The sequence below is a fragment of the Octopus sinensis genome, linkage group LG6 (genome assembly GCF_006345805.1).
Source record: "Octopus sinensis linkage group LG6, ASM634580v1, whole genome shotgun sequence".
Classification (NCBI taxonomy): domain Eukaryota; kingdom Metazoa; phylum Mollusca; class Cephalopoda; order Octopoda; family Octopodidae; genus Octopus; species Octopus sinensis.
In genome coordinates, this window is record NC_043002.1 from 24,974,953 (window position 1) to 24,997,954 (window position 23,002).

Here is a 23,002-nt window from a genome sequence, read left to right on the forward strand (position 1 = left end):
TCTTTTCAAATTTCTCAAATTTCTTTACCTGCATCATGTTATGTCTTCAGTGAATCACCCAGTTTTAAATGAATTTTATTTAACTATATCAAGCAATCAGACGCCAATAAATGCAAGTAGCGTAAACATTCAACTTTTGGTGATGTCAGTGGATAATGAAAGAATAAAAAATAAACATATGAATTCTACGTTATGATAATTAGAAACACAGAGATTCTACATCACAACAATTAGCAAACTATGTATTAAATATGCTAAATATTTTTAGAAAAATCATGCATATTATATCATATATGAAAAGCAATTATAATTAAGAAAAGAAATATTTAAATATTTTCCTAAATTTGTGACAACATTTCATTGTAAAATTACCATTATAATTTAATAATATTAGTTTAGAAGTAATTATGTAAGGCAAAGATCACATTTAGAATTTCCAATAGTGTACAATAGTGTATAAGTAATAATGGATCACTTTAAATCATGCTTGATATTCCTTTACCAAAATTTGTAGAATTACCTCTTCTTCTATATTTAAATGAATGAGAATGATGAGAATCTAGATTTCTAAAATGTAGCAGAGGAAACTATGTAATAATACATATGATCTCCTGTTATTTCCTTATATTGATACACTATATTTTTCCTGAAACATTGAAAGCAAATATAGAAAACAAATTATGTGTAGTACTTGAAATCAGTTACTTGGCAGGTGTCAACATAATGTTAAAAGTTAGTGTAAACAAGAATATCTATATTGAACTTATGGAAAATTTGCAGGTACTCCACCCAAGCTATAATTTTTGTCAATAATTACTAGAGCACTTGACTACATGATGAAATGTCTCACTACCGATCTTAAAAAGTTGGGGTTAAAAAAAGCACAGAAAGAAAATGCATAATCAGAAGATTACTCAGAAAATTACTGCTACAAAGTTACTATCAAAATATGTAAAACATTCATGAAGTTCAGCATGAAATAAGATTCACATATACAATGCCATCATTGCCTGCTCCCATGTGTATATGTGCACACACACACACACACATATATATATATATATATATATATATATATATATATATATGTGTGTGTGTGTGTGTGTGTGTATGATATTAATAAATGCATAATGGTTTAACATCTGAATACCTGGACAAGTCTTTATGTTACCTTTATTTTTCTGTTATTGAAGCCTATTATGAACATTACTGTTGTTTCTCAGTTTGGAAACTGATTTATATATACCCTGCAGACATGGTACTGCTGCTTCTGGTCTATTATCATGATCACATACCGCCACAAGGAATGGGTTTTTCCAATATGACTTCAAAATGGAACCAAAATATTTGGATGCTTGAACTCGATGGTTTTGGCAATTTTGTTTGATGCCTAACTTTTCTGACAATACACCATTCCAAACATCATCTGGCATGAGCATTTTGTTCTTCAACGATGCCAGATAGAGTTTGTTGATTACATTAATATGTGCTATGTAACCAACACCATGACAATATATAGGATAGTTCTCCCCTTGATACAACATTTTCTCACCGAGTTTACGGAATTTTTTTAGTTTGTTATGCATTAATTCTCTTCCACCAAAACAATAACAAAATGCAAATTTATTATCATAATCAGCTTGAGACAGATCATAGTGAAGAAATGGCAGAAGTTTGATCTGGTCAACAAAAAGTTCATCGTTTAATACCATAACATATTCCACATTGGCACAAAACTCCACACTCCACTTCCATGCCATAAGTGTCTTTAAGTAGACATTACCATAAGATTCTGGGAAATCATCCTGGATAATATCTCTGTATATTCTACTCTCCTCACGGATGAGCGATTCAGTTGTATAATTATTTGTATTGGCGAAAAGAAAAACATGTTTGACAACAATGTCTTTTGAGAAAGAATCATATGGAATATCCTGGAAAATTTTTCTTAGTACTTTTCGTCGATCCAAATGGCTGTAAATTGTACGAACAGTATAAAGAAGGAATACTTTTTCATATTGACTGCAAAGAACTGGTTCATTGATGAGATTTTTAAAGTCATATTCATATGGCTGCGGGTTGTCATAGTAACGTTTATCAACTTTTGATCCTTTTGGTTGTGATTGAAGAATGATCTCTGTATTTTTTAAGGTTTCTCTTCTTTCATTAAAATAAGTCAAAGAATGATCCTTTGGTGAATGAAAAGCATCTGGAAAGCAAAAGTAAAGTATATACATTAAGAATTGTTGAAAATTTCGTCTAGCCACATGATTCACAAAGCAATTTCAAATTCAAAGCTTGTAGTGTTTTACTGGTATTCAGTTGTAGCAAAACCTAAAATCGAAACCATACATGTCTAGTAAGATATGCCCTGAATACCAACCAATCAGCTTGTTGTTACCGAGTGTAGAGGGGTTATAAAAGAGAAAGCATGCCAGAATCAGTGCAGAAGTTTGAGAAGATTTCAGAGATTTATGAATATAGGATTTTTGGTCACTGTTCGACCTTTGTTTTCAACGCACTTTTCTAAGCATATACCATGAACACAATATCCTCACTTCTCACCATACAAATAAGTAGCCAGCCAATTCTTAGTAATATATACATCAGAGATGCACATCGAATGCTCAAGCAAGCCCTTAAATGGATGTTTCCTTGGTTATAGCCCAATCCTGGGTTAAATGAATTGTTAGCTATGATTAACAGAGTATTTTTCCTGACATCCATGTGAAGCCAATCTTTTCTCTCTTATTAATGTGCATAAGAACTACATTTGCACACCACAATACACTACTGGCAAGCCACTACATAATTATTTAAACATTGTGATATACTTCTGTAAAAATAAGTATTATTTGAACAACAGTGGAATTGGTTTTATTATGGGACACCATGCTGTCTTAACATCATTCCAATATATCAAGACCTATTCAACCAATCCACACAATGTTTTGATAATTGCTCACCCAGAGTTGTAAATAAACAAATAACTAGCTAAATAAATAAATGTTGGATTTAACATTCAAGAAATTTCAATTATCCATTGTTGTAGCTAAGAAAGTAACTTACCATGAAATATCCAGTATACATACAGCAAAATACAAATTGTGATTAAGGTCTTTTTTTTAAGGTACATTTCTGTCAAAGAATATAAAAGAAAATCTTTAAAACAATATAGAAATTAGGAAGATTAAAATGTAAAATTTAAAGTTGCTTTGTCTATGACACATGTTATATTACATATCAATTTATGAATTTATACATAAATAAAAAGCAGTTTGATGGGCCCGTGTAGTATGGTCATAACATGGAAACAGAGCTAACATGCTACAATACAGTATTTGATATACCCTAAAGAGGTGCATACTATCTGATTCTAGGGGGATATGTACATTTTCAAACAGTCAAGATGTTTAGTGGAAGAGTGTAGACCGGAGACAGTAGATTGTAAAATGTACTTTAAATATTTGTTGCAACTTTTAGTAGAAAAGGTTAAGTGGTGTACGATAACAACATATGAACAGTGGTTGCATGAGAAGAATTTTACTGAGATTGGTTGGATTATCTTACAGGTTTCATTTCAGTAAGTCAGATGTACAGCAAAGCTGACAGCAGATTAGAACCATGTCTAATTATGTAAGCCAGGGTGTCATGGTGCTTCTGGACAAGGATGCACATAAAGGGGGTTTGTTGGTAATACTAAGACTTTAAATCTGCTGAATGTGTAGTTCTCACTTTTATACTCAGAATAGCACAAGCTTGTGCAGTTTGTGGCATATCTTTTGAGAACACACACTAGACTGCTGAAAACAATCTAAAGAGTTTTGATGATAAGTCTGGTTCCAGTTGTTTGTCAATCAACTTTGATTAATCTAAAGTTTTCAGTAGACTCAAAAATCATTATATGATTGTTGTTTTAAACGCAGCAGTTATCAGATACAAGATCACTTTCTAATACAGCAGCACCTGTCCATAGGTTAAATAAATGACCACCTATTGGAAATATTTGAAATCAATCACTCCATTACATCCTCAGTTCCTTTAAGATACCCCTTACTGCATTCAATATGTTCTGGCTCTTGATCCTCTGCTCTAGAAATGAGATGAGTTTAGTGACATTCCAATGGAACTAGCTACATCTACATATGTCAATGACATTCCCATCATGTTATCAAAGGCAATGGAAATTGAAGTAATATGCACCAAACTTGAAAAAGGTGTACATAATAACAAAAAGAAATTAGTGGATTTCAAACTGTACCTGTAGTGAAGGTTCAATGAAACTCATTCAAAGAAACTGTTTCAGCTCAGACCTTTGGACTATGAACTTTCTGATTTTGGTTTCAAATCTGAATCAGAAAAGCAAGACATAGGTGACAAATATTTACATTGCTTCGGTGGTGGACTCGGCATTGGCAGCTGTAGTTTGTACCAAGGAATATTTGATTAGAATGGAAAATCTGCTCTTTCTTGCAGGAGGAGCAAAATTCCTGGTTTAGAGTTTCAACTCCTGCCAACACTATGCAAAGCATTGGGATGTTGTGGCTGTTACAAGAGAAATCTATAAAGGCTGCAATAACTGCAGAAATTTGAATAGTTGTAGATATCTTGTTGGACATATCTTTCAGCAACTCAACAGTTGATTACCCTGCAATCCTATGTCTAGCTTAGACAAAGAAAAGGCATTAGGCATTTAGGATCTGGAATATTTCCAAGTACTCACACCTTCTACAAGTTGAAAAATGGGGTCAAATAATGTTAGCTCTTACAAAATATAGGAAATTTAGTGGCGACCATGAGCAACATTGTCTTTGAGAATAATCTGGATGACTATGAGGATACCATGTCATACAACACTCTTTTTCAGGGGACTTTCATTTCTGGGGTTAAGGACAGATTCCACATTTTCTTACTTAGCAATGCCATATTACTAGTTAAGAAAATACTTTTCAGGCATGACAGTGACATTAACTGAGTCTGCCTCAGATTAGTAAAGAACAACAAAACCTAAATATCAACCACTTAGTGTCCAAGGATTACTGACATGCAGGGATTTGTTTAACTGCTCAAGTTAAGGGAGAAGGAAGGAAAGCGACAAAGGGAAAGAAGTGTTTTTGCTAAAGCTAGTACAATATAAATGGAATGCAAACGTGACTGAAATGTGTTAAGAGAAAATGAAAAATGTTAAGAAAATGTTTCTGAACTCTCTCAACACTCTCACTCTCTTAAAGTTTTACAGCTTCATACTTAAAACAAAAAGAAAAATCTTCCGCGCTCTAAATAATTTGTGTGTGGGGGTGGTGGGGAGAAAGATGAACGATTTAAAATAAATATATCTTTGTTGTTTGAGAAAGTATATATATTCTGATGATAAAATATATTATCTTTCAAAAACATCCTAAATTTATAGACTATAACGTGTATGTTTAAGAAATGGTTCATTATTAAATATATATATATATTGGCGTTAGGAAGGGCATCAAGCTGTAGAAACACTGCCAGATAAGACTGCAGCCTGGTGCAGCCTCCTGGCTTCCCAGACCCCGTTCGAACCATCCAACCCATGCTAACATGGAAAACGGATGTTAAACGACATTGATGATGATGATGATGATATATATATATATAACAAAGTGAAGGTATAAGGTACTGTACGAGTGGAAATATATATGAAAGAAGGTTTGAAAATGCAATTTTAAAGATGTTTATTCACTTGACCGGTTTCACTTTTTTAGAAAAAGATTGTCAAAAGAAAAAATGTAAAGCTTTGTATAAGCTTTGTTGTGTTAAGTACTGGTTGTCACAAAAGTATTAAAATACATATATACATTTTTTGATAATAATAATAAAATGTTAAAAACAGTTTACAAGAAAGTATTTAAGAAAATACTCAACAAAAAGTATTAGGTGTTCAATAAAAATCATGTTTGTTTGGTAGTATCTATATACATACACAGAAAAAGTATTAGGAGTTCAATAAAACTCAAGTTTGTTTGGTAGTATATATATATACACACACACAGAGAAGGAGATATATTTAAGAGTATACAAAGAATTTGAGAGAAACCAACCTGTTTTCCTAGCATTTTTTATTTTGTGTGTAACTAAGGATTGTTTGCTATTTTAAGGGAGGTTGGTTGGGGTGGGGGAAGGAGGAGCAATGTGGAATTAAAAGGATTTTTTGGTTTCTAGGCTAGTCTGTCATGGTTCAGTGGTTTTGGGGACTGTGAGTGTGTGTGTCTCTGTGCACTTCTCTATGTATGTGTGTGTATAGACATGTGTTTGTGTGTGTGGGCCGCTTTTGATTGGTTCCAGAGTTTATTGTGGTGTGTGTAAATGGGTCTGTATATGTTTTATAATTGGTAGGATGGTGTGTGTATATGTGTGCACGTTTATGTGTATGTCTGTCTGAGTATGTTTGTGTTCTAGTTGTCCTTGTGGTGTGTGTGTGAGCAGCTATACGTGTGTGTGAGGGTGCATATGTATGTGTGCGTCTGTGTGTGTGCATGTGTATGCTTGTATTTTTGTGTTGGTGGGGATGTTATGTGTGTGTATGTGAGTGTGTGTGTTGTGTCTGTCTGAGTATGTTTGTGTTTTAATTGTTCTTGTGGTGTGTGTGTGAGCAACCATATATGTGTGTGAGGGTGCATATGTATGTGTGTGTGTCGGTATGTGTGTGTAAGTGTGTTGTATTAGGGGTTTATCTGGGTGGTGTGTATGTGTGTGCATGTGCGTTTTGTGTATGTTGGTACTGAGTATGTGTTTGTGTGTGTGTGTGTATATATGTGGGTATGGTTTATGTAGTTTCCGGGTGTGTGTATGTGCTGCATTTGTGAGTGATTTGTTTTGTTTGTATTGTTAGTGCAGTGTGTGTTTATACGTGTGTGAGTCTGTCTTGTATTTGTCAGGGAGGTGTGTGTCAGTGTGTGTGTGCATGCTTGTGTGTATGTGTGTTTGTTGTAATTGTATTGTGTGTATATGTGTATGATTTTTTTTACTGGGGTACTCTGCTATATATATATATATATATATATATATATATATATATAGTGGATCTTGATAGTGGATCTTGCATGCATGAAGTGGATTTTAAATTAACACTGCAACAAAACTTTTCCCACAGTGGAACAATGGTTTTTCTCTGACAGCAGTTTTACATTTTCCAGATGCCTTCAGCTAGGCCGAAATAATGTCTTCACCACTTGACCCTTTCTAACCTCTTCTACTTCACCAAAAGATAGAATAGAGAGAGATAACAAGATCACCAACTAATCTATTGTTCTCAATAATATATCTATCCTTCTGGATACTTATAAAAGTAAGCACATTCCAAGCAAAAATCAGTTAGTCACAGTCGGTGATGACTCAACAGTCTGGCTGACCAGTTAGAACACTGGTCAGAGGGAGAAATGAAGTTTACTGTCAGCAACTGTGAGACAACGTCCCACACCCTACAACTCTCACTAGCTCTAATTCTGTTCTCTTACATCATCATTCCATCTCTCTCTCTATTTACTACTAAACAATGAAGAGGACACAAACACAAACTTTACTTCGCATGCTTTTGGATTTATCATAACCTGCCCATCGAAGCAAGTTATTTGTAACGTAACGGTAAATAAATACTTTCTTAAAACTTCAGGCATTGTTCATCTTTCATATCTTACAACATGCAATTATAACAACAAATTTTTATCATCACAACTGCTGACTCCGACATTTCATAATAATGTTTACTAATCAATCTTACCCGTTACAGTTGGTAACTACACCAAAATAAAATCTCTCCCGCTACACACACACACACACACACACATACACACACACACACACACACATACACACACACACACACACACACACATACACACACACACATATATATATATCAGAGAATGAGACATCGCTTATTTGCCTTCCCCTGCCTCCACCCACACAAAAATTAGGTTGGACGCGAAAGAGTTTTGTTTTTGTTTTTTCGTAAAACACTGGACAAGCTTAAAGTGTGTTTTGTTTTTCGTGAAACACTGAACTAGCTTAAAGTGTGTTTTGTTGAGAATTGATCCATTTTTTTGACAGCAAAGAGGTAAGTCAATTTTTACCTGTCTACATACATACATACATACATACACATACACGCTATTGGAAAGACTTCCTCCCAAATTTTTTATTGCCAAAAAACCCCCGTTATCGGATACGAAAATTCCTGAAAATTGCCAAAAATTGGCATCTTGAAATTTGCCTCTCCATTTTTTCATTTTTGACATTTTTCCCTATCCCTAAAACCCTAACCCTAACTTTAAAACCCTAAACCTAACCCTCAAACCCTAGCAGATTCGTATTCTCCGTAGCCGAAAACGGGAGTTTGTGTTGAAAAAAAAATAAAAGTTGGTGTTTTGGGGGGTACAAAAGGAAGTCTTGCCCATGCTATTGTATATATGTATATGTATATATATATATATATATATATATATATATATATATATATATATATATACCAAATATACACAATATTATATATTGCTGTGAATAGTTCAGCTGGTACAGTACTTCTTGACCTACTTTGCTTGGGGTGGAGACTGAAAGTCTACAATACAAAGTTATGGTCCTTTGTTTTAGAAAGAGTAATGAGCCTTTAGGGGACCTTTGGCCTTGTGCCGGTCAGGGAAAGTTCGTTGTAGACACCCCTTAAATAAGCCATTCAGTTTGTGAGTGGGAGAGACAGTCGGCATTTGGAAATCAGGGCGGACAGTCAGGATTTGGGATTCAGGGCAAGCAGTTGGCAGTTTGGATTAGGCAGTCGGCATTTGGGATTGTACAGCGAGTTAGTAATGGTTTGTTCTGCTGTGACAGAGAGAGATATACAGAGGATTAGGCAGCTAATGGAGATGGAATACAATGTGAGGCATTGGCTGATGTACGGTATGTGTTAATTGTGTTGATATGTGAATTATGTAAAGAGACTATAACGAACTGTTACAGAAGTGAGTAAAGGACTTGTTAATGTGTTGATCGATCGGGCCTGGTCAATCGTCGTCGCTCGACTTGTTGGGATCCCGGGTTCGAGTTTGAGCGACGGCAGGTGGGATTCCGTAGCAAGCTTTCCAGGGGGGTCTCGTAACAATATATTTAATAACGAACCATGTAATTCACAGCCTGGAAATTTTATTTCTGTAAAATGTTGGGAGTGGGTAAAATTTCCGAGGCTTCTACCTCACCCCACTCCGTTTTTCGGACCGCAAAAAGGGTTTTGTCACATATTAGGATGTCACAGGAATTCATTCAACGAAAAAAAAAAAAATTCCAATGATTCCGAGACGGGGGGTCTCTCCCTTTCGTCCCCTCTTTTCTGAACCAAAATAAGGGATTTGCGTGGAGTCAAGTACCCTGACCTCCTAATATGCTGCAAATCCCATATTTTGGTTCGGAAGTGGGAGTGAGCGAAGACGGTCAGACTATTTAATTCCACGCCAAAAAATCCGATTTTTTTCTTTTCCATAGTGAAAATTCCGGGACGAGGGAATTTCCGAACCAAAATAAATGATTTGCAGCATATTAGATCAGAGTAATTGATTCCACGCAAAAAATCCGAATGTTTTTCCTTAGTGAAAATTCCGGTGGGGACCCCCACTTCGCTCAGCCCCACTTCCGAACCAAAATATGGGATTTGCAGCATATTAGGAGGTCAGGGTACTTGACTCCACGCAAAAAATCCGAGTTTTTTTTTCTTAGTGAAAATCGTGCGGGTGTTACTCTGAAAATTTACCCCACGGGGTAGACACACTACTGGTTGTTGTTGATTTCTCGCGCTGTCGGCTGTACTTCGGTAATTTGTGCGCGCGACGTGGCTGCTATTTCTAGCGGTGTGGTCGTTTTTTTCGGTGGCGTCCTTGCCTTTTCTGCTGCGTTTCCCTTGAAAGTTTCTTTTTTCTTACAATTCGACTTTATGTAGCCTTTCTCGCTACATTTATAGCACCTCGGCTTTCGCCCCTCGACTACCACCATCAGGCTGGTATCTTCTACAATTATAATTGAGGTGGGCTTTTCTTCTAAATCGGTGGGGTTTGCATGGATGACCAGCTCTAAGGCCTGTCCAATCCAGTTCATGTGGTGGTATCTCTTCGTGTGTAGAATGGTAATTTTTCCTCTCTGCCCATGAGGATAGCGGCTATCAGCCAGGCCACATCTATTTCGGGTGCTATATCACTAACTCTGACTTTTGAAATTCTCCTTCCTAAGTAAGTAGGCAGGAGAACTACCTCTTCCGACTTTAATGTCGTTGTTGAATGTTCCCTGGCTTTTTCTTCGCTAGGGAAACGCACCTCTACAGTGCCGAAGCGACTACCCTTCGCTATATAACTTGTTTGTTGCCATATCGACCTCAAGCATTTCTCTGTGGTTTCCCTCGTCACGAAGTCAATTTTTCTATTTTTGACGCGGTAAGTCTTATGTAGCAGTGTTTTTCTCTTCGCCGTGTTGATTAATTCACTGGGAGGGAGCAACTTCACATTTTCACCTTCCTTTTGTAAACTTTGATACTTTTTAAAAATCGTCCTTGTTTATTTGAATATTTTCACAGGAGCGAGTTGCTGCACTCGCAAAATTAACTTCAGACTTTTCCGCTTGTGTATCCTCGCTAGACATTTTCTCGTCTGCCTTTGTAGCGACGCCTCTATATCTTTACCGCTCTCCTCCCTCATGCTCCACCCTATGCCTTGAAACAAATTCTCGATGTTTTCCTCTGACGCCGAAAAAATTGTTGATAGAATCATGCTTTTCGCTATTTCCCCATTGAAATAAGGGGGAAAGGGCAGCAAAATTCTGCTGTAACAGCAGAAAAGAAGTGGTCTCGGTAAATTTTCATAATCTTAAGCACAAAAACAATCTTTCACAGTGGAGCAAAGAGCAATACGACCGAAAAACAATTCCAGTATGTGGCAAAGCAACGGGTAGGGAGAGAGAGAGAGGTGAAAACTTCGTTGTAGACTATCTGACACTTACTGTCTGTCTGTCTGCCTCTCTCTTTAGGCTAAAAATGCGCAGACATGCACTCAGGCTTAGGCACCTCTGGCTTTACCTGAACGGTGAGCAGGTGTGGTCTCCGTTCGTCAAGCTGTTATTGCCACAGTTCACATCGTTTACCAAACTGAACCCATGGATCAAGTGTAGACCGAGGTTGGGCGTGTGGCATGTAGAGTGCCATCAGGCACTTGTGCTTCTCTCCCAGTCGGGCAACGCCGGTGGCGGGGGTACTACCTCGTTCTTCTATAGAGGGTTAGTAGAGTTTAAGTGTGACGACGTCCTGGGAGAAACCCTAGGCTTCGACGAAGATCAACTGGCCAGCCTGTTCCAGAGAACATTCGGTCCGGGGCCTATGGATAATTACCAAAAGTCCCTGGCCTGGCAATGTTACAGAGGAGCTTTACCGGTTCGAGATAAGCTCTTTAGACATGGGTGTGCACCTTCGTCGGTTTGTGCAAGATGTGAGAGGGACAGTGAAACTCCTGCACGCGATTGTGCAATGCCCCAAGGTGACTGAACTCTGGGCTTATGTTGAACACCTGCTGTCGCATTCGAGAAGAGTACAACTGTCGAGCGAATCTGTAATTAAGATTGTTCCGCCCACCTCCCCGAATAGGGAGGATTGAGCCAGTTTTCTCTCGGTAGTTGCTATGGCGAAAGAAGTAGTATGGAAGACGAGAGTGAAAGGAATTGCAACAGTCATGTTTATCTCCAGTCTCGAGCTAATCGACTTTTTCGTTTTCCACATGAAACGGAAAATAAGGCCTGAGAAGATATACCTGTCGCAAAGTGTGTTTCGTAAAAGATGGAAGTATATAGCGAGTATGTTGCGAGTGAAAGAACCTGTTTAATCGAGAACGTAAAAAAAGGAGAAAGCAAAGTCTTCCGTGTGAGTATGTGGTTTGTGGGGTCAACCGCGTCCTCTGCTTCATTTTTTGTTAACCACTCATTCTCATTTAATTGTATATATTTTAATTGTTTATTCATACATTTCGTCTCATTCGATACCCTGACCCCAACGTTTGTTTTGTCTGTCCCGGTATTGTCCCTTCTTTTTAGGCATGTGTTTGTGTATGTGTGCGCATGTATATGTATGTTTGTATGTATATGATTGTGCCCTGTATCTCTCTTGGCATACCAGCAAACCATAAAATCGCACCAGTCAGATCACTACTTCTATGCCCATTATATATGTATGTATGTATGTATGTATGTATGTATGTATGTATGTATGTATGTATGTATGTATGTATGTATGTATGTTGGTGCGTTTGTGTCTCTGTATTATAGCTGTTCAGCAGAAGAGACTGATAGAATAAGCACCAGGCTTACAGGGAATAAGTCCAGGGGTCAAGGTCTTCGACTAAAGGGTGGGTCCAGCTAGTATATATTATTTTGTTTGAGTAGAGCCATTCTGTTTTGATGCCTTGTTCATTAACATACTCGCCGGTTCAATTTCCACTCATTTACTTATTTTTTCTTAAATTTTCGTTGCTTCTTACAAACTTTTTCAGTAGTCGTTGACTCTGTCCGTTATTGGAGCTGTCCCGGGCACAAAAACAAAAAAAAAAAAAAAAGAAATACGTACAAAAATACGGAGTTTATGATTTCCTCTTTGTGTGTGTGTGTTCTTTATAATCGTTTAGAACAAGTAATTTTACACCAATTACACTATTTTTTAATTTTTTTCCGGCCCGGGTCAAACACCATAGTTTAAAGGCCATGGACTGAAGATGTGAATTTTCCGAGTCCTCTCCCCCACCCCCCTTTCGCGAGCGCGCATTTTTTTTTTGTCATATTCGTTTAGAGCAAGTTGTTTTACACCTATTACACTATTTTTTTTTGTTTTTGTGCCTGGGTCAGCTCCTCAGACGCTTTCGGAAATTCACGATGTGAATTTTCCGAAGCCTCTCCCCACCCCCCTTTCGGGCGCGCATTATTTTTTTCATATTCGTTTAGAGGAAGTTGTTTTACACCTATTACACTATTTGTTTTTGTTTTTTATGACCGGGTGTAACGCTTTAGTTTAACCATGTATTCGGCATATTCATGTTTGAGTGTATCTATGTGTATGGGTTCGTGTGTCTATGTATGAATTGTTTCTCCATATATGTCCTTGTGTGTGTGTGAAGTATGCGTATGTGTATATGGCCATGTGTTTCAGTCTTCTTTTGTTTATGCATGTGTGTATGTGTGTGTGTGCTTGTCCGTATTACGTATGTACCTATCTATCTACTTATCTATCTGTTTACTTATATACCCATTTACCTACTTAGACACACACACACACACCTCTACATAACAGCCTACAACAAATCTACCCGTGTATATATTAACTGTGGGCATTGGGGTTTCACTACCTAGTTAGTTCTGGGGATGTTTCATTTATGAGGACGTACTCGTGTATTTGTCTGAGTGTATTTGTCCTTCGGGTATTTGGATAACATGTATATGTCAAGTTGAACCAATGTATCTCCATGTTTGTCTTTGACATGTTGGTAGAGTATGGGGGACTGTTTTTTTGTCGTCATATTGTCTGAAATATTTATTTAGTTTCTCTGCAATGCTTCTAGATGTTTTACCAACGTATGTCATGTTCTTGTCTTTACAAGCACCCTCTATGCATCTTACGCTGTAGACTACATTTCTAGATATAAAATTATTGCCAGGATTAATCTTACATACCATGCAGTTATCATTGGTGCATTTGGTATTCTCAAAGGTGTATGTCCTGCATAACTGGGATCTGATGGAGCTCCTTGACTTTCCAACGATCTTAATGTTGAGTTTGACCTCCTTCAGAGCTTTCCTAAATCTTCGAGTTAGTTCTCCATGGGCTCTTTGATGTGTTCACCCTATTTGCTTCAAGTATGTATGTATGTATGTAAGTATGTAAGTATGTATGTATGTATGTATGTATGTATGGTCACTTTCGAGTGCTACTGGTAACATGTAACCCAGTACAACCTGTTGCATGGTCGGGTCGTCGGCGACTAAACCGGTAACCCCACCAAGCTTGCTTGGTGAGGAGGGTGTTTATTGGACACTTTGCGGGATGAAAAACAAAACCCGTCAAAGGGCGGAGGAACTCTTGAGAGTCAACGGCCACCCAATAAATGTCTTAAGGCTGTATCATGCGCGGGGACATAGAAAAAATCGGACAGTATACCTGATCGCGCGGTTAAACCATTGGGAGTGAAGGACTCCTAGCCTTTGTTAGGGCATCCTTCTAGGATAAGGTAACTCAGATAACTGGGATAACTCCGACATAAAACCTGCGGCTCAGTGGTTACCAATGATGTTGACTTGTTCTTCTTTTCGGATTATGGCTGCTGTTGCTTAGTGAGTGGGATTGACTCAGTGCACAGCCTTTCCTCACTTAAAAAAATCTTCTTGCACAGGCATTGCACGATAACAACATTGATTAAGCTTCGTGCAATGGCCATACTCGATAACGAGGGGGCATCAACCATGCATGCATGTATGTATGTATGTATGTATGTATGTATGTATGTATGTATGTATGTATGTATGTATGAATGAATGAATGAATGAATGAAATAACAATAATGACATGTGGATAGAAATTCATAGGCTTTATTAATTCATCACATCATATGTGTTGTACATCCCACACGATCACAAGGTAACAATTGTCCATATTCATATTGCTACGTCACACGCAACCTCCTGAAACCACCAGCAGGCGCCAACATTTTCAATTCACAATAATAAAAGAAAAGGATAAAAAAGATAATATTGATATTAAGGATGACGTCCTCAACTACCTTTCGTGCTTATAGTACATAGAGTATATATATATAAATTGGTGATAATGACGATCTATCGACTATTATAAGTTCCTCTTTCCCTTTGGATCATTTGTCATTAATTTGAAGGTAAGGAGATGAGAATCCCAAAGTGTGAAATTTGTCCCCTTAAATACGAAGAGGAATTTAAAAACAAACATCATTCAGACGGTGCCTTCAATATTTTATGAAAGTCATTCAATACAACAGATTTTAGCCACTTTTTTTTGCAGATTCGTATTCTCCGTAGCCGAAAACGGGGGTTTGCGCAGAAAAAAAATTATTTAAAAAAAGGGGTATTTTTTTTTGGGGGGGGGGGGGGTACGAAAATCAGTCTTGCTGCATTTCACCTGGCGTGCTAACGATTCTGCCAGTTTGCCGCCTTAATTATAACGATGATGATGGTCATGGTGATAATAATAATAATAATAATAATAATAATAATAATTTCTAATTTTTTCACAAGAGTAGCAGTTTCAGGGGAGGGGATAAGTTGATTACATCGATTCTAGTGTTCAATTGGTACTTATTTTATCGACCCTGAAAGGATGAGAAGCAAATTCGACCTTGGCGGAATTTGAACTCAGAACGTAGCGATGGGTGAAATGCCGCTAAGCATTTTGTCCAGTGCGCTAACGATTCTGCCAGCTGGTTGCCTTAATAATGATGAAGATGATGATGATGATGATAATAATGATATTAATAATAAATTTTTTTTTAGCCACAAGGGATAATATAAATCAAAACATTAAAGGACAATACAAAACGATATACAAAGGACTTTGGAAAGAAAAAAACACATTCGTGGAAACATTTGATAGCAATAAAAAAAACAACAATGTAACAAGTGAAAAAAAACTCCCAATAGGAGACGCACTTTAAAGGTTACTCGTGGAAAAACCCATAAAAACACGGGTACCTGATCAACAGGTTTTTTTACAGGTATGTTCTCAGAATTGGTCCATCTATACTGGCCATTTTTCTGACATTCACCCACCTTTCAACAAATTTGCTAGAAGACAACACTTCCTTCTCTATCCTCACTTGCCTTTTCAAGTGGAACTTGAAAAAGTTGATGAGATGTTGGCCAAAGAGGAAAGTGTCTGACTTTAGCCATTTCAAACGGGTCCACCATCCTACTTCATTCACTACAGCCACCAGACAAATGAAAATTGCCTTCTTCTCCCGGGGGGAGGAGCAATTTTCACTATAGATTCAGAGGATAGTCGGATCCGTCCTACATGCGACAGCAGCTGTTCGACATAAATCCACAGGTCAGCAATGCTCAGGCACTGGACGAGTGCGTGCAGAATGGTTTCATCGCCCTGAGCGCACCTCGGGCAGGCCTGGTTGACGGCACTTCCGTGCTTGTAAAGTTTATCTCAAACTGGCATCACTTCTCGGTAACACTGTTAGGCAAGGAATTTCTGGAAGTTATCTATAAGCCCCGACCCGAAAATTCTTCCACTGGTTAGTTGATCATCGTCGACGCTTAGAGTTTTCCCGAGAACGTCGTTGCCATTTTACTCCACTAACCCTCAATAAAACGCTAGAGTGGAACTACTACCAATCGCATTACTCGCGGAGGGCTGTGAGTGCTTGACGGCACTTGAGGTGCCAAGAGCCCTTTCTCGGTCTACGCTTCTTCCAAGATTGCAGCTCAGTCAAAGAGACGAGCTGTGGAAATGCGAATCTGACAAATGGTGACCACACTCGCTCACCATCCAGGAAACGCTTGAGATGCCGCAGCCTGAGCGCATGTCTGCGCAACAGCAACCGCGGCATACCAAGGTCTCCGTTCATCGGCTGTTGACAGTATATGGAGCACCTGACTAGTGGAACGTTCCTCTTCCACAGAAAGTGGAAGAGTAAGCGCATCAGTTTGGCCAACCAGCAGTCGGGACAAGGGATGATGGTCAAGCGGTAATAGATGACGGATGCGATGTACGCATTCGCAACTTCGGCTCGACCTTTCAGGGACAGCTTCCTCTTGGCCCATTTCTGGGTGAGATTGGCCACCCTGTTCACCACCTCGTCCCAGTTTTTCTCCAGCAGAAGGTCCGGACCGAACCAGACCCCAAGCAATTTAATCGCTCCACAACGTTTTGGACGGCATGTACTTTCCTCTCCAGTGCCGAGTTGGAAGCCCGCCGACTTTTACTCGCTAATTTTGGCTCCTGTCACTGCTTCGTATTTATTTAGTGTGTCGCTAGTCAGGTCAATATGCCTGTGGCTCGACACACTTTTCCTACACCCCAGACACGCTTTTTCCACACCTTAGATCAAGCAGGACATCCTTCAATGCTTCCAACTTCCGTAGTAGTGGATCGAGAGTCAGCACATAGAAAAGGAAGGAGAGAGGGCATCCTTGGCAGACCGAGCGCATGATGCTGAACAGCTCTCACAGGTGACCGTTCATTCATAAAAACGAGCAGATGCTGCTGTACAAAGCAGCGATCCACCCACGGAAGACCGGACCGAAACCGGCTGCCTTGAGAACAGCTGCCAAGTATTGATGGTTAACCCTTTAGATTGATCTAAATTGATCAAAGCCCCACCCGTGCCAGCTTCGTTACCTACCCTCTCTATGATGTAGCACATGAAGTGGAGGTTGTCGCGAATAGACCTGGTTGGGATGGCGCATGTTTGTGCCTTGCCAATTAGCTTGTCTACGACAACCACCAACCTCTTGGCTAACACCTTGGCCAAAATCTTCAACTCTGCATTGAGCAGAGTGATGGGCCTGACATTTTCTATATCGTCCCCATTGTTTGAGTCCTTTCTCAGCAGGGCCACCTCTCGACAATCAAAAGCTGGAATTTTCCCGTTTTGTTGCCAGTTGCAGTAGACGTCTGCTAAAAGGCCCGGAAGCAAGTCTGGCATTGAAATGTAAAGTTCGTCGGGCAAATCATCCAAACCCGGCGATCTGCCTCTCGTGCAGCTTTTCATTGCTTCCTGTACTTCCCAGGCTGATATCAGTCTTTCGCTGCACTCCGCCTTGTTCGCTGAGAGTCGCAGCAGGCTGTCCAGGTACACACCGAATTCTGCCCCGTTATCCGTCCTACCGCTCGTCTCAAACAGTCAAGCAAAGTGCTGCTGAAAGGCTGCACATAACTGCTTTGGTTTGAACACATCACGCTCGTTATGGTCCACCAAATAATGAATGCTGGCTTTGTTGCTACTTTCAGCCTCCACCACTCAGGCTCGTCGAGTGGCTTTAGCCCCCTCCCCGCTTACTGAACGTGACTTAGCTCTGACAACGCAGCCTTCGTGTTTGGCATCAAAGTGTTGGTCAAGGGCCAACCTCACTCCCAACACGTCAGTTGCGATGCCTGTCTAGCTCCTCGTCTAGCTTTCTAACTAAATCTCCCTCTATTTTATATTTTTCTACAGCTAAAGCCTTACTAAACCTAATTGATCCTACTCTAATTGCCCTCTTAAGAGCAAACAACCTGTTGTTGTTGACGATCGCCCCTGTCAACGACTGCTTAACTAATTTGCTAATCCAGTCTCTATAAGCTTTGCACACTGGTAACGATGCGTTTAGCTTCCAGTAACCGGGATCCTTTCTATGAAACCTATCTAAGTTGACCGTACAGATCACTAACTTGTGTTCTGTGTAACCGACTATGTGAAATTGTGGACACCCTATGCTGTCCTTATCCACTGGCCTACAGAAAACTCTATCTAGATATGATCTAGATAACCCGATGCGATTTGCCCAAGTCCACATTGGTAGATTTGGGTTATCTAGTCGGTATGTGTCAGACAGTTGGAAGCGTCTGAGCAGGTTGATGCGGCTTTTGCACCCCCTCCTATCAGATGCTTTCACTCCCACACGATCGAAACGTTTGTCTAAGACAGAGTTCCAATCCTCTACCAGCACTAAAGTGCGAGACGTTCCCAGGAAAACCTCCAGACCCTTGAAATAATCCGATCACTCTGCTCCTGTCAGAGCATAGGCAGCCACCAGTCTGAAGGCACCACCGTCACTGCTGTTCACATCCAAGACCACCAACTTACCTTCTGGATTCAGGAAGAATACCTTTATTCTCAGATCCAAGTCTTTCCGGAAAAGCACTGCAGTACCATCCCCACCACTCTCGGCTGACACGGAGATAGAAAAATCTCGTATCCGCCAAAAAAGGGTTGTGAGGTCCCGCAGGTAGGAAAGCCTGGTTTCACTAATGGCTGCTACATCCACATTGAAAAACCTCAGGTCGTTTAATTGGTGACCTTGTTTCTAAGGCAACCTAAGGCCCCTGACATGCTACCGATTCTGAGCACAAATATGTCAAAAGTTTTTTACGAAGGAGAAAAGCTCTACTTAACACTGTTGTCTGGTGGGGTAGCTCCCTTGTGCTTTGGTGTGGGTATTTCCACAAGGTTTTTAATATTTTTTGGAGAAAGATTTTTGAAGCGACCCAACATCTTTTGAAAATTTTGTTTTAATAATGCTGTAATTGTCAAGCATTCAGTCATACTGTAACATCTCTTATCCTTCACTCATACTAAGACGCTGGGTGTGTCTCGGAAAGTGATTGTAACAAACATGCAGATTAAAAATAAATAACAACAACAACAACAACAATAATAATAATAATAATAATACTGATAATAATAATAATAATAATAATAATAATACTGATAATAATAATAATAATAATAATAATAATACTGATAATAATAATAATAACAATAATAATAATGATGATGATGATGATGATGATGATGACAATAATAATAATGATAATAATGGTGTATAAAAATACCGTGGAACAACTGTTGAAACACACAAAGAAGGGTGGCACAATCAAAACCGAAAATTGCGTAACTAAAGAAAAATTTAAACAAGAAATGAGCAAAAAACAAAAAAAAAAAGCATAGAAGGAAAAGAAAATGTACGGTCAGGTTGCAAGAGACGTGAACACCAAGACAGATACAGAGGACCAATGGCTATTAATGAGGAGAAGATAGATACAGAAGCACTCACATGCGCAGCTCAGGAACAAGCGCTAAGGACCAATTATATGAAGTGCAGAATAGACAACACTACCGATAGCGACAAATGCAGAATGTGTAGTGAGCGGGGTGAAACGGTATGGCACAACGCAAATGCAAAAGATGCCATGACAATATAGCAAGAATGATCCATTGGGATCTCCATAGAAATCACAGCCTACAGAGAGCAAAGACATGGTATGAGAAAACTCCAGAAGGAGTCACCGAAAATGAGAATTGCAAAATCCTGCGGGATGCAGTGATCCAGTGCGATCATCTGATCAGACGTTGGAAACTGGACATTGTTGTGGTGAATAAAAGAGAAAGAACATGTATGATGATCGACATAGCATGCCCCGGTAACAACAAAATCAATGTGAAAAAAAAGAGAAAAAATAAAGTGGGAAATACGAAGGTTGTGGTTAATGAAGAGAGTAGACGTAATAGTAATTGGTGCACGTGGAAGTATCAGCATTCAACTACCAACTGAAAAAGATCGGTGCAAGTGTGAAGGTAGAACACCTACAAAAATCAGCATTGCTTGGAACTGCAAGAATTCTTTGTAGGGTTCTTGAAGCATGACCAGTAAACAAGTATCACCTTAGTCTGCAGCCTGTGGACAGCTGACATTTTCCATTATACCTACCAAAATAAGCTGTGAGTTTTTATTAATAATAATAATAATAATAATAATAATAATAGTAATAATAGTAATAATAATAATGATAATAATAATAATAATAATAATAATAATAATAATAATAATAATGATAATAATAATACTATGTACAAAACCAAATATAAGGGCACCCTAGGCATAACACTAACATGAACTTCCAGCTTGTTGTCTCTTGAGGTCTCTGGGTGAGACTTGGAGCCAACTTGTACAAATGTAAAGCCAAAGTCAAACATAAAATAATAATAATACCATTCATAACAATACTGGTAATAAATAGACCCTAATTAAACGTCAGAATCCCTTGATAAAACCCTTTGTTCTTTATATTGTTGAAACCTATAACGGACTTGATTATTATTTCTCAGTATGTAAATTGAGTCATACATTTGCTGCATACAGGGAGCTGTCGGCATAGGTCTAAACTGGTCACATATTGACACAAGGATCGGGGACTGCAGATATGTCTTCAAAAGGGGACGATAATATCTGGTTGTATGAAAGAGATCATTTCGACAATTTAGGGAAATGCCTAACTTTTCTGACAATACACCATTCCAAACATCATCTGGCATGAGCATTTTGTTTTGCAATGATCCCAGATAGAGTTTTCTGATTACACTAATATGTGCTACGTAACCAACACCATGACAAAATTTAGGATAGTACTTCCCCTGATACAACATTTTCTGACCGAGATCACGGAATCTTTTGTATTTGTTATGCTCAGACTCTCGTCCGCCAAGACAATAACAAAGTGCAAAATGATTATCATAATCAGCTTGAGACAAATCATAGTGAAGAAATGACACAAGTTTGACCTGGTCAACAAAAAGTTCATCATTTAATACCATAACATATTCCACATTGGCACAAAACTCCACACTCCATTTCCATGCAATAAGTGTCTTTAAGTAGACATTTCCATAAGATTCTGGGAAATCTTCCTGGATAACATCTCTGTATTTTCTACTCTCCTTACGAATGAGCGATTCAGTTGTATAATTATTTGTATTGGCGAAAAGAAAAACATGTTTGATAATAATGTCTTTTGAGAAAGAATCATATGGAATATCCTGGAAAATTTTTCTTAGTACTTTTCGTCGATCCAAATTGCCGTAAATTGAACGGACGATGTAAAGAAGAAATACCTGTTCATATTGACTGCAAAGAACTGGTTCATTGATGAGATTTTTAAAGTAATATTCATATGGCTGCGGGTTTTCATAGTAACGTTTATCAACTTTTGATCCTTTTGGCTGTGATCTAAAAGTGATCTTAATATTTTTCAAAAATTTTTTCCTTTCATTAAAATAAGTCAAAGAATGATCATTTGATGACTGAGAAGCATCTGGAAAACAAACGTGAAGTAAAGTATATACATTAAGAATTGTTGAAAATTTCATCTAGCAGCATGACTCACAAAATAATTTCAAATTCAAAGCTTGTAATGTTTTACTAGTATTCAGTAAGAAGGCTCAGGCTACACTTAGATCTGATGATATGCTCTGAATAGCAACAAATCAGTTTGCAGAAATTCCACCCCATATTATATATCCTGTTGTTGTTGTTCCCTATTATAGATGGGTTATAAAAGAGAAAGCATGCCAGAATCAGTGCAGAGGTTTGAGAAGATTTCAGAGAAGGTTGATGAATATAGGATTTTTGGTCACTGTTCGACCTGTTTTTGAAAGAATTACTTTGTTTTCAACGTACTTCTCTATGCATGTACCTTGAACACATTATCCTCACCAATAGATAAATAGCCAACCAATCCTTAGTCATAAACACATCACAAATAATAACAGATTATATTTCCTGGCTCTCATGCAAATTCAAGCTTTTCTATGATTATGTACCAAGAAACAACTTTGCTTCTAGTCCGCCAAAATTCACTATTGGCAAGCCATTACGTAATTATATAAATATTATTATACACTCATGTAAAAATATAAATAACATTGGAGTTGATTTTATTATGGGACAGCATGCATTCTTAATATCATTCTAGTATATCAAGTTCCATTCAACGAATTCACACGGTGTTTTGGTAATTGTTCACTCAAAGTTGTAAATATACAAGTAACTAGCTAACTAAATAAATGTTGGATTTAACATTCAATGAACTTCAATTATCCATTGTTATAACTAAGAAAGAAACTCACCATAAATCATCCAGCATAGATACAGCGTGGTACAGATTGCAATTAAGGCTGTTATTTTTTTATTGTACATTTCTGTCAAAGAATAAAAAAGAAAAAAATTCTTAACACAAAATAGAAATTTGGAAGATAATGTAGAATTTAAAGTTACTGTTTGTCTCTGACACATATCCTATTTCTTTACTACCCACAAGGAGCTAAACGAAGAGAGGACAAACAAGAACAGACAAACGGATTAAGTCGATTATATCGACCCCAGTGCGTAACTGGTACTTATTTAATCGACCCCGAAAGGATGAAAGGCAAACTCAACCTCGGCGGAATTTGAACTC

At 38.2% G+C, this 23,002-nt stretch overlaps 1 protein-coding gene across 4 annotated transcripts in view; it reads right to left on the reverse strand.

The window, feature by feature from the left end:
• The window catches only part of LOC115213515 (beta-1,3-galactosyltransferase 1-like), a 71,346-nt gene that overhangs the window by 29,754 nt on the left and 18,590 nt on the right, over window positions 1–23,002 (reverse strand). The window contains exons 1-4 of one of the 4 annotated variants that reach the window (XM_036503740.1): window positions 6,072–6,090; window positions 4,262–4,349; window positions 3,070–3,138; window positions 1,154–2,209 (exon numbers count right to left, since the gene is read on the reverse strand). In XM_036503740.1, the coding sequence (XP_036359633.1) occupies window positions 1,185–2,209; window positions 3,070–3,136 (1,092 nt within the window). In that variant the 5' untranslated portion in view covers window positions 3,137–3,138; window positions 4,262–4,349; window positions 6,072–6,090 and the 3' untranslated portion in view covers window positions 1,154–1,184. Of the gene's footprint in view, window positions 2,210–3,069; window positions 3,139–4,261; window positions 4,350–6,071; window positions 6,091–20,640; window positions 21,860–22,673; window positions 22,767–23,002 lie in introns of those variants that run through there. The other 3 variants (XM_036503739.1, XM_029782528.2, XM_036503738.1) reach the window with 3 other exon arrangements.